This window comes from Phycodurus eques, chromosome 6 (assembly GCF_024500275.1).
Source record: "Phycodurus eques isolate BA_2022a chromosome 6, UOR_Pequ_1.1, whole genome shotgun sequence".
NCBI lineage: Eukaryota > Metazoa > Chordata > Actinopteri > Syngnathiformes > Syngnathidae > Phycodurus > Phycodurus eques.
The window spans coordinates 4729685-4742050 of NC_084530.1; the positions used below are offsets into that span (position 1 = coordinate 4729685).

Consider the following 12366-nt stretch of genomic DNA (forward strand, 5'->3'; position numbering starts at 1 on the left):
ACTCAATCCTCACATCACATCCTTAATTTTGGCATTTTATTTGTCCACAACAGAGAAGCTGACGGTGTGTTTGTAGCAAACACGATTAATCTGAAATTGGCAACAGCCTTTAAATGAAACCAGTTACTAAAAGCCTATTTTTACCATGCAGTCTTAAGTGCAGTATGACATGAATTATGTCATTGTTTACATTTAACGGATATCGGATATAACTGACAAGAAAATAGTGTCCAAAAATAGTGCCCAGTTGTCACTCAAACCGCCGTTTGTCTGTTACTTCCAAAATTGGCCGCTGTGGTTTACTGGCGGGCGGCACGGTGGCCGACTGGTTAGAGCGTCAGCCTCACAGTTCTGAGGACCCGGGTTCAATCCCCAGCCCCGACTCCCACATCCCAAAAAAATGCATTCATTGGAGACTCTAAATTGCCCGTAGGCATGACTGTGAGTGCGAATGGTTGTCTGTTTGTATGTGCCCTGCGATTGGCTGGCAACCAGTTCCGGGTGTACCCCGCCTCCTGCCCGATGACAGCTGGGATAGGCTCCAGCATGCCCGCGACCCTAGTGAGGAGAAGCGGCTCAGAAAATGGATGGATGGATGGGTTTACTGGCGATATGGTGCAATTAATAGGCAGAACGTGCCAACTCAGACAGGAGGGCCAAAGACTGGGACACATATTTCCAGGTAGCATATATCACTGCTGCTAGTAACAAAGAAGTTTAAAGAGTGAACTTTATACATGCACTGAGCTCATTCACGTGTAATTTTAATCAGTAGACCTTTGTTGAGCCAAGACAACTATTTTACATTTAAAAAATAAAAAACTCAGGGTAAACCACCAAACAAAAATATAAAGAGTATGAATACTGACGTAATGATTTGGTCTCAATTTAGTCACAAAAGTAGTTAGTGTGATATCGGTGTTTTTGTTTTTTTTGTTTTTGTTTAGTGGAACACAAAGCTGATATTTGCAAGGACGCATGACGGGTTCCATGTTATGAATTCCAACAGGTGGATACACAGGTTTATTGTACCTTTTGCCAGCATAGATAGAACAGCAAATATACATTTCTGATTAATAACAATTTAAATAATTATAATTCAATAACTACAACAATAATAATTGTTAATTACACAATCAGGATTTTTGGGGCCGATCAGCGAGTTTAAAAAAAAAAAAAACATAACAGATCACAAGATGGAGCAATGTGTCTATTTAAATGATCTGTTCATTTACTGTATATACTTGTGTACTTAATTGTTCCAAAAATTATATTTACAATATATAATGAACAAAATAATGGTCTTCTATTAGATGGCAGGAGGTACATACAGTAATTAATGTATGCACTTTTTGTGACATTTTTGTTTGTTGGTGTGCCGTGAGAGTTTGCAATTGTAAAATATGTTCCTTGGCTCCATAAAGGTTGGAAATCACTGCTCTAGTCAGATCGTGTATTCTAATCAGTCAGGTCAAACCAACATTACAGAAATAATGGGTGCTAACTTACTGTAATTAAATTACTTTATGTTAATTAAATTACTTCACCCACACCGAAACATTAGAGCATGAGTCGACAGAATGGCGAAATGCTCACTAACACAGATTTAGACAGATTTGTGAACAATATTTGAGGGAAATTGCCTTTTGTGTATGTAGAAAATGTTTTATAGCTTGGAGTCCAGCACACGAAAAATGGGAGCAAAAACAAAAAGGGCAGCATTTTTATTTTTGTTCAATGTATGAATCAAGCAAAATAAAAAGTAGTCCTCTAAATAATTACTTGAGTAAGAGTAAGAAAGTACTCAGTGAAAAAAATACTCTAGAACTGACTTCTGGAAAATATAGCTCCAAGAAATGGTCTTATACTACAACCCCAATTCCAATGAAGTTGGGACGTTGTGTTAAAAACTGAATACAAGGATTTGCAAATCATGTTAAACCTATATTTAATTGAATACACAAAAAGACAAGATATTTAATGTTCAAACTGATAAACTATTGTTTTTTGCAAATAATCATTAATTTATAATTTTATGGCTGCAACACGTTAAAAAAAAGCTGGGACAGGGTCATGTTTACCATTATGTTAAATCACCTTCTCTTTTAACAACATTCAATAAATGTTTGGGAACTGAGGACACTAATTGTTGAAGCTTTGGAGGTGGAATTCTTTCCCATTCTTGCTTGATGTACAGCTTCAGCTGTTCAACAGTCCAGGGTTTCCGTTGTCGTATTTTACGCTTCATAATGCGCCATACATTTTCAATGGACTGCAGGCCGGCCAGTCTATTGATTTGGTGGTACCTCTTTTACTACGAAGTCACGCTGTTGTAATACTTGCAGAATGTGGTTTGGCACTGTCTTGCTGAAATAAGCAGGGGCGTCCATGAAAAAGACGTTGCTTGGATGGCACCATATGTTTCTCCAAAACCTGTATGTACCTTTCAGCATTAATGGTGCCTTCACAGATGTGTAAGTTACCTAGCCATTGGCACTAACACAGCCCCATTCCATCAACTTTGCATCCATAAAAGTTTGAATGGTACTGTTCCTCTTTGGCCCGGAGGACACGACGTCCACAATTTCCAAAAAACAATTTGAAATGTGGACTCGTCGGACCACAGAACACTTTTCCACTTTGTATCAGTCCATCTTAGGTGAGCTCGGGCCCAGAGAAGCCGGCGGCATTTCTGGGTGTTGTTGATAAATGGCTTTTGCTTTGCATAGTAGAGTTTCAAGTTGCTCTTAGGGATGTAGCGCCAAACTGTTTTTACTGATATTGGTTTTCTGAAGTGTTCCTGAGCCCATCTGGTGATATCCATTACACATTGACGTCGGTTTTTGATGCAGTGCCGCCAGAGTGATCGAAGGTCACGGGCATTCAATGCTGGTTTTCGGCCTTGCCGCTTATATGCAGTGATTTCTCCAGATTCTGTGAACCTTTTGATGATATGGACCGTAGATGATGAAATCCCTAAATTCCTTGCAATTGTACGTTGAGGAACATTGCCCTTAAACTGTTGGACTATTTTCTCACGCACTTGTTCACAAAGAGGTGAACCTTGCCCCATCTTTGCTTGTGAATGACTGAGCAATTCAGGGAAGCTCATTTTATACCCAATCATGGCACCCACCCGTTCCCAATTAGCCTGTTCACCTGTGGGATGTTTCAAATAGGTGTTTGATGAGCATTCCTCAACCTTCGCAGTCTTTTTTGCCACCTGTCCCAGCTTTTTTGGAACATGTTGCAGCCATAAAATTCTAAGTTAATCATTATTTGCTAAAAACAATAAAGTTTGAACATTAAATATCTTGTCTTTGTAGTGTATTCAATTAAATATAGGTTGAACATGATTTGCAAATCATTGTATTCTGTTTTTATTTATGTTGAACACAACGTCCCAACTTCATTGGAATTGGGGTTGTATATTGTTCCCACTTGTTTTACAGCACAATACTGCAGGCTCACCAGGCAGAATATAAAAACAGAAGCAAGGCTGCAGTCGATATAAAAATTCAGCAATCTTGAGTCAAATAGTAAAGAATATTCACCCCCATGTGGACTTTTACTCAGACTCAAACAGAAAAAAACAAAAATATGGTATATCATAAATACCTGTATTTAAGTGCCACTTTTGTATATGTGAGGTTTTGCAATATTTTTTCCAAGAAGACATCAAATGCTTTTGTAAACCAGTCATGTTAGTGCCTACAATTCACTGTTTAAAGAGTATAAGAGCAGAAAATGTTCCATTAATTTTCTATACAACTTATCCACATTCCTGTGGTGGCTTAGCTGGAGCCTAACTCAGCTGTTTTTTTGACAAGAGGTGGCGTTCACTCAAGACTAGACTTTACCGATCTGATCGGCCTAACCGGTATTGGCCGATATTTCGCATTTTATGCTGATCGGCTTTAATGTCATAATTTGCCGATCCGATCAATGTCATTGATCGTCTCCGCATTTACTCTGCGTCGCCATCGTGTACACTATATTTGAATCTAAAAGGTAGTTTATTTTTAGAATTCTCACGTGTCTTTTGATGTAGTACTGTAAATGTCTGACAGTCAAAAAAATTATTTAAAAAAAACATCGGCGCTGTGTATGTAGAAAATGTTTTAGTTCTTTGCTCCCAAAGAAATGAGAGCAAAAACAAGTGTTGCGTTTATATTTTTTATCAATACATTAGCATTTACACCGATCTGATCGGCTTGATCGGTATCTGCCGATAATTAGCATTTTATGCTGAGCGTCTCATCAGCTTTAATGTCATAGTTCGCCGATCCGATCAATGACGTTATTGATCGGCTCTGCAAAAGACATTTTCTCCGCGTCGCCATCGGGCACACATTTGAATCCAAAAGCTAGTTTATTTTTAGCCTTGTCGCATGTCTTTTGATGTACTTTTGATGTACTACTTGTACTTTTGATGTACTACTTTTACTATTTTTACTAAAAATAAAATAAAATTAAAAAATAAAAAACACATCGACGGTGTTGGACAGACAACATGTCTGAGACAGACAACATGTAATGTGTGGATCAGACTAAAAGACAAATCACTACTGCAATAAAATCCTGTATTCCAATACCACTGCATCCCATTTTTTACTATCATTGGGATTTATCTTATCAACTCAACTGCGACTGGATACACTCGTTACCATGGTGACAACATCACGAGTGGATCGCGCCGACTATATTATAAGAACAAAATGGGGGGAAACGTGTGTTGGTGGTCACCGGTGCTTGGAAGAGGACTTTCGTTTAAGGCATGCTTGAGGTATGTTCACGTACTTTTAATACAATAGGGCTCGCAAGCAGGCAACAAAACGTTATGTAGCCTAGCAAGTTAGTGCAAGCACTGACGGTTGTACGTAAACATGCCGGCATTATGGCGAATCATGCTCTAAAGTTTCGGTGTGGGTGAAGTAATTTAATTATAATAAAGTACCGTAATTTCCCGTGTATAATGCGCACCCCCAAAGTTTACCTCAAAATTCTGGAAAACCCTTCTATGATTTAGCTTCTACCCATATGATCCAAAGTATTTTTTCAAAGAATTATTCTCAACTTAAACCCTTTATTTGACCATGTAATACTTATTATTAATACTTATTATTTACTTGCTCTTATTTTGAAATTCACAGCCTTACTTTTATTTAGTAAATGAGAAAACACACAGTTGTGGTCATATGTTTGATTACCCAGGCAGAATTTGCTAAGCATGTAATTCCGTCTCATCTGTCTCACCTGAACAAACCAAGCTATTCAGCTCTTCCAGACAGTCATCTTCCAAACAACAGCCAATGAGGGAAAAGGTTTCATTAAAACCCCACTTCTTGCATATGCCTACTGAGGTAAGAGTCTAAAAACAGGGAACTTTTTTACTGAGATATGGCATACTTTTTGATAGACCAATAAATATTTTAGTGGAGAACAGCCCTCTGAAGAGTTGTTTATGGTGCGAAAAAAAACAACTATTTTCCAAGCTGCGCCTTTGTATGGCACTCTTGAAAATGTAATGGGACTGGGACTTGTAAAGGAACCAGAAACTGAGATTAAACATTGTTGTGACCAAACCTTCTTTTAATTTCATCACCTTGCGCCCTACTAACAAGGGCTCACACATAAAACATTCACAGAAAGAGAAAGCGCACGCAAGTGCATTTTGGACTTAGTTTCTATAGTCCAACAAACGCTTCCCTCTGACAAAGTCCCCTCCCCTCACAGAATCAGCATTTCCAGCTGGTTTCTCAAACATTGCAAATGAGATTGAATGGAAACCAAAGATTGTGCCAGGTTTTCCCTCCTTCCCTCGCTCTATTTTTGCATAGTGAATAGCCTTGTCTCATGAGACATTGTAGCCTGGGAATCTAGGCCACAGATTGCAGTGCTCGGAGTCGAACGCGTAACTCGGCAAGGCTCAGCTCTGACAAATCACACTATGTATGATCTGACTAGGACTTAAAAAGCTCTTCTGGAAACAAAACCTTGCGGTACCATTAACATGTATTGTGTATTGTACACCATAAACGGGGATGGTGAGTCCAAATGTAGTTGGGGCCCAATGTGAATTTTCAAATGGAATAATGGTAGTAGTATCTACCTAACAAACTTACGCCTGATTTACCAATTTAGACCAAAAAATAAAAGATGAAAACTATGTCACTCTAGCTATTCATTTACAAGAAAACATAATTTTGAAGCCTGGAACAAAGAAAAAAACTTTCCAAATGCAAATGATTTTGTGGATTTTAAAACGGGTAAACAGTGTTTCTTTTGTAACAAAACACGTCTGATTTCTCCAAAAAACAAAGTATCTTAAGAGAGCTTTAAGTTACACCTTATGCTTATGACTTTTTCAGCAATGTAGAAGTAGCAGGTATTTTAATATATGAGGAAATGACGACGAGCAGACTCAAGAGTGAAGGTGTAACAGTGAGTGAAAGCAGTCCAAAGGTTTGAGTTCATATTACTGTTAAAATAGGCTAATGTTTCAGGACAAATGAGCCCATCTCTACAGTATAATTGCAACACTACATTTATCTGTTTCGAGCCATTAAATACAGCGCCGTACCGAACAGAGACCACTGTGTCAAACAATACGCAATTTTATACTTTATTAACTTTTGACGGCAAGTATCTGCACTCAACTACTCATTGTGGAGCTCAGATGCACTAAACTGCCCCTCCCACAGTTATTCAGACCAAACTGCTGAGACAGAAGCTCAATTTGAAGCTAGCCATCGCAACATGGCTTATGACTTAGATGTACCTGAAATCGAAGCTCTTCCACCATCTTTCAGATCTGGCTTTTGGAACCACTTTAGTTTTTGTATTACGTATGACCCTGATGGCAAGCGCGTTGTGGACAAAAGTACAACAGTTTGTCGCAAGTGTCACACAATGCTAAACTACATCGATGGAAACACCACAAAAATGGCAACAAATTTACATCACTCTGATGCAAAAACAAGTGGAACCAGACAAGAACAAAAAGCACACGACACAAAATTTGCAGCCGTGGCCCAATAGTTAAGATCATCGCCTGCCACCGTGGGGACCTAGGTTCAAGACACAGACCGGACCATCCGCCAACATCACCCGGACTCACGGCTGCGGTGTCCTTGAGCAAGACACTGATACCCCGAACTGCTCCCCGGGTGCTTCAGCTCCCCACTGCTCCAGTGTGTTCCACTAACAAGGGTGTGTGTTCACTGTGATGGGTAAAATGCAGAGAACAAATTTCATGTGCATGCATGTTCATGACAATAAAGGTGATTCTTCTTCTTCTTACAGAGCAAACACAAAAACAGTGAACTTCACAGTTCAAACTGTGTAGCAGAAAGTGTGTCAATAGCAGCACCAGAAAGAATTTTGTTATTTGATTTATATATATATATATATATATATATATATATATTCTCATAGAATTTTACACCATAGAAAAGTGGTTCTAAAATTATCGTGTCAGGGATGTATATTTTTTATATTCTGCCAAGAATAGAAGACACACCATCAGTGACACCCGCAAATACAGTACTGTATTTGGTTGATACTGTATTGTTAAAGGTTTCAAATGTCTCAAATTATTAATAATGATGAGAAGATGAGATGTAGAGGAGTGAATTATCGGATGCATTTATCCATCCATCCATTTTCTACATCACTAATCCTCTTCAGGGTCACAGGGAGCCTATCTCAGCTGAGTTCGGGAGAAAGGGGGACTACATCCTGGACTGGTTGCCAGTCAGTCGCAGGGCAAAGATGTATTTATTTTATTATTTTTACAAGGTACTGTTTTTTTTTCATATGGTTCTAACCTGTACGTATGCAGAAAAATGAGGCACGTATAGCTGCACCAGATACAGGTACTTTTGAGTTGAAACAAAAAAATCTTTCAAAAAAATCGAACCGAACAGTTTTTGTAACATGAATGTATTAATGTCACAAAATGCTAGCTGCTTGGGTGGAGATGCACAAAGGCTGTTGTTGTTGTTTTTTTTTAATGAATGCCTCATCTTTTATGCACAATGTGAATTTAAGAAATAAAAACTTCATATAAAAAAACGAAACCAATTAGGCATACGATATTAAGCTAAAGGTCTTATTTGCTCTTTTGTATTCATTTCTCTTGTTCGATAGAATTTCCAGCAGGATGCTCGAGCACTAAAATATTCGTTAGCTGCAGCCCTTCATACAACTCTCTCGTTATACTGTCATATTTTTATGATTCAGTAAAACCCTTGCCTCGGGTCCCTGTGTGATTAACCTGCAAAAGGTTCCTCCTCAAAATTAGAAAGTTGCTGCTCAAATGAAAAAATGGTTAGCAAAACTTATCCATCCATCGATCCATTTTCTGAGCCGCTTCTCCTCACTAGGGTCGCGGGCGTGCTGGAGCCTATCCCAGCTGTCATCGGACAGGAGGCGGGGTACACCCTGAACTGGTTGCCAGCCAATCGCAGGGCACATACAAACAGACAACCATTCGCACTCACATGCACACCTACGGGCAATTTAGAGTCTCCAATTAATGCATGTTTTTGGGATGTGGGAGGAAACCAGAGTGCCCGGAGAAAACCCACGCAGGCACGGGGAGAACATGCAAACTCCACACAGTCGGGGCCGGGGATTGAACCCGGGTCCTCAGAACTGTGAGGCTGACGCTCTAACCAGTCGGCCACCGTGCCGCCTGCCTATATATTTTACCGTAAAATCCAACTGTTTTGGGAGTTTATAACAAATGCGCAATGTGTTATCTCCTAAGTGCACTGAACTTGAGTACTTGAAGGTGAACGAGTGCATACACAATGCAGAATGAGTAGGAGGGAGGGAATGGTTAGTGTTATCCCTAGGAGGAAACCATGCTGTATTTTGCTCCATGGCTCTGTATAATACCTACTATAGTTTGGGGATTAGTTTCCCTTTGGGCTAGAAGCATACGTTCTCTGCATTTATTGCAACAATCTATCGTATCCAGTTAAAAGGATGGCAAACAGAATGTATCAGCACATTTAAACAAGTACCATAAATTACACTGTGAAATGTCAACTGAACAAAACCCAACCCCAGGGCCAGCCCTGGCCAAAGTGGCGCCCTGGGTGAGATTTTATATGGTGCTCCCCTCCATCAATGATTTAAATAAGTTTGCAAAAAAGAGGGGAATACTCATCGTTTTTTAACATCACATTTAACTGATGAGATAACATGCCACAAAATTTCAAAGACAACATTTTCTTCATTTCATTACCGGATCGTTACTGCCAAACAATTCATGCGAGTAACTTGCTGTTGCGACACCTAATGGGATAAAATAAAAGTAGTAACAACTTGACCTCTCTTTCTCCCATTTTCAATCTATTTCTTTCCTTCTTTTCCTGTGCTCTGGACAGTTTTGGGCCGTTTTGACATGTTAGCATTTTGCTAACCCCGCCCTATGGCTGGGCCCCCAAGTTGCAACAGAAATCTGAAAAAGGAAAATGGCAAGCTGCAATGTAATAAAGCTGACAACTGTCAAGTACACCGAGTATATCTTAAGAAGACAGCATCAAGAAGTGCTTTAATGCAAACTCTGTCCATTTCGGTGAGCAGTCGACATTTTATCATTTTGAACAGCAATGAGGAAATTCAAGGGGTTTTTTTTCAAAAATTGGAGCTATAACATTTTACATCACAAACACCACCAAAACTGTACTTTTTGTTCAGGAATGCAAGTAAATATAAGTTGGCATCTTAATCAAGCAACAATAATGTGCTTTCCAATTTTTTTCAGTCAATTAGAAAATTTGCGAATTACAATAATATATGACTATAGTTTAGTGTTAAAAATATCATTTCAGTTAAAGCCCCTATATACACTGTTCTATTAATTATCACATGAACATGAACAATGTTTTTGGTATTTACCAACGCTGTGGTTTAAACCTTACATTGGGTGGTTGTCTTAAAAAAAAATATATATATATATATATATATATATATATATATATACATATATATAAATGTCCATATGAAGTTCATCTTGTTCAATTTAGTCATTTCAAGTTTCAAGCTTGTTTGTTGGTATAGAATTTAGCTCATTAAGTACAAACATTACATGAATGTGTCAAGCAAAGGTGATATTGATGGAAGATAAATTTAAGGAAGGCTAACATTTGATGATGTGAGGTTTATGTTCAAGATGCGTGGGAGAAAGAGACATGCAGTCTTACTAAATGAAAGCTGATACAAAAAAAAAACACATTTTAAAACTTCACAGCCACGAAATAGAGAAAGAAATTTGGCAGTTGGCAGATACACGACATGACTAATATATTTTTAAAAATGCAATTCAATGTAACTTTGTAGAAGAATATTGTTCTTATTTGTCCATTGGTAGCCATGAATTCCAGAGTTCAGACTTTTTAGACAAAGCCAAGTTATGTTGACGTTTTACATGGAAGGCAACCCAAAGGTCATCCTTGTTTGTTGACCAAACCTCAAAACCTTACGTATAAGTGAACTTTTCTCTTATCCACAAAGAATGGGTTTTGAGTTACTTCGACAAATAACTGACATTTGATCATCATAAATAAAGATGTGCCGGGGCCAGGTCTGGCCCCTGGGCCTCGAGTTTGACCCCTGTGCAATACTTGACACTATTCCATATGCACAGACTTGAGTCATGGAAACAAATGTGTTGGTGCGCTGTGAGGAAAACAAAGCAGAGTTATCCCAGTGGAGCGGAGAACAGGAGAAGGTTTTGAAGGGGAAAAAAAAAAAAAAAAAAAAAAAAACTGTTTTAATCAAGACTAGCAAACCTTTTTTCGCGGTGACACGGAATGTGCATAACCGACAGCGGCAGGAGCCAGACGGCCTTGCAAGCAGCAGTATTACTCGTGGTCAGTGTCAGCTGAGGAGGATGCAGTCGAGATGACGTGAAGAGTGACGCCGAGTATTAAAGTGGTCGAAATAGTAAACTATATCAAATTTATCGTTCGCATAAATTACGCCAAAAAAAGCATTCACCTGTTAGAAAACAATTCTCAAGAAAGATTTGAAGGGCTTTATCTCGCTCAGGAAATAGGAGAATTCTCACATTTAGTTGATAATAAACATTAATATTCAAAATCTTTGCAGTTTGAGGAGGGCCCCTTGACTGGGTTTGCCTTGAGCCCCCCCCCCCCCAAAAAAATAACTAAATATGGGAATAACTCCGATTGGATTTAAAACATGTCAGGGAGAGAAGGTTTGCTTTGCAATTCAGCAAAACACCACATGAACTTGAACAAGTGACGAGTGCTTCCAAAAAACAAAAAAAACAAAAACAAAAAAAAATCACAGTTCCTGGACCAACAGCTAGACAGATGCACCCTTATTGACTTCCGGCATAACTACTGCTCAAGCCATCTTATTCTATATGCAATCATAACAATGTCACCCTTAGCAGATGATGTGCTGCTATGTGATGGGACACGGTCATGACAGATCCATGACCCCGAATTACCTTTGGCGAGAAGATGACCCCCCCCCCCCCCCCACCCCCACCTACTGTGTACGGTTTTCGCTGTTGTGTCGTCACGCCGCAGCTCGACTACATACATTCGCGGCGAAAAGGCAGCGTTTCGTCGTCAGGATGCCGCCGCAGAAGGCAAAGACGAGCAAAGCAACTCACGTAGTGTTTCGACGGACTGCGCCTTTTCTCCACGTCCACCACTTTGACGTCCAGCACAGTCCGAACCTGCATCTTGACCCTGCAAAGGCTGTACATCAACGCGACTGGCAGACAGCTGCCGCTGCGGCTCGAATCACGCCGAATCAACCCCCCGCATTCATCGCCGATTTTCCCAGACAGTTCAGAAGAAGACGTCAGCTCGCCGTCGGCCACTTCGGCAGCCTTCTGTGCCTTCGACCGACCACCATCAATCCGATTCGAAACTTCTCGGCCGTCACGTTGACATTGACGCCTTCGCCGAAGAAGGCGGTCGCCTTCAATTCAATTCGTGGGAAAGTGAAGCGAGTCCCTTTGTGTCTGCCTCTGCGCACCTGGACCTCACAAGTCTGGTTGGACGGCCTGACAGACGCCCCCCGTATTCCAGTTGCCGCAGGGGGTTTTAAGGGAAGAGTGCGCCGTGCTCTTCGTACGTCCGCGGGGCTACTTGCAATAAAACACTCATCACGAGAAAACCACGCGACGACGTTTCGCTCGCTTGGTAAATCAAAAAGCAGAAATCGACTCGTCTCGAAAATAACTTTTCTTCCCCGCTTGGCGAGACGCGCCGGATAAGACGGGAGGGGGTCGGCGTTCCACAAACACGTTTCCGAGGCAGCGTGGGTCGCACGGGTTCAGCTGAACACTGCAGGCACTGAGTCATGAGCTCT

General features: G+C 40.1%; 1 protein-coding gene across 2 annotated transcripts in view; it reads right to left on the reverse strand.

Annotated features, from left to right (window-relative positions):
• The window catches only part of sh3pxd2aa (SH3 and PX domains 2Aa), a 152517-nt gene extending 140151 nt beyond the window's left edge, over positions 1 to 12366 (reverse strand). For both annotated transcript variants that reach the window (XM_061679037.1, XM_061679036.1), the window contains exon 1: positions 11660 to 12366. In XM_061679037.1, coding sequence (XP_061535021.1) covers positions 11660 to 11755 — 96 coding nt within the window. In that variant the 5' untranslated portion in view covers positions 11756 to 12366. The remainder of the gene's footprint in view (positions 1 to 11659) is intronic.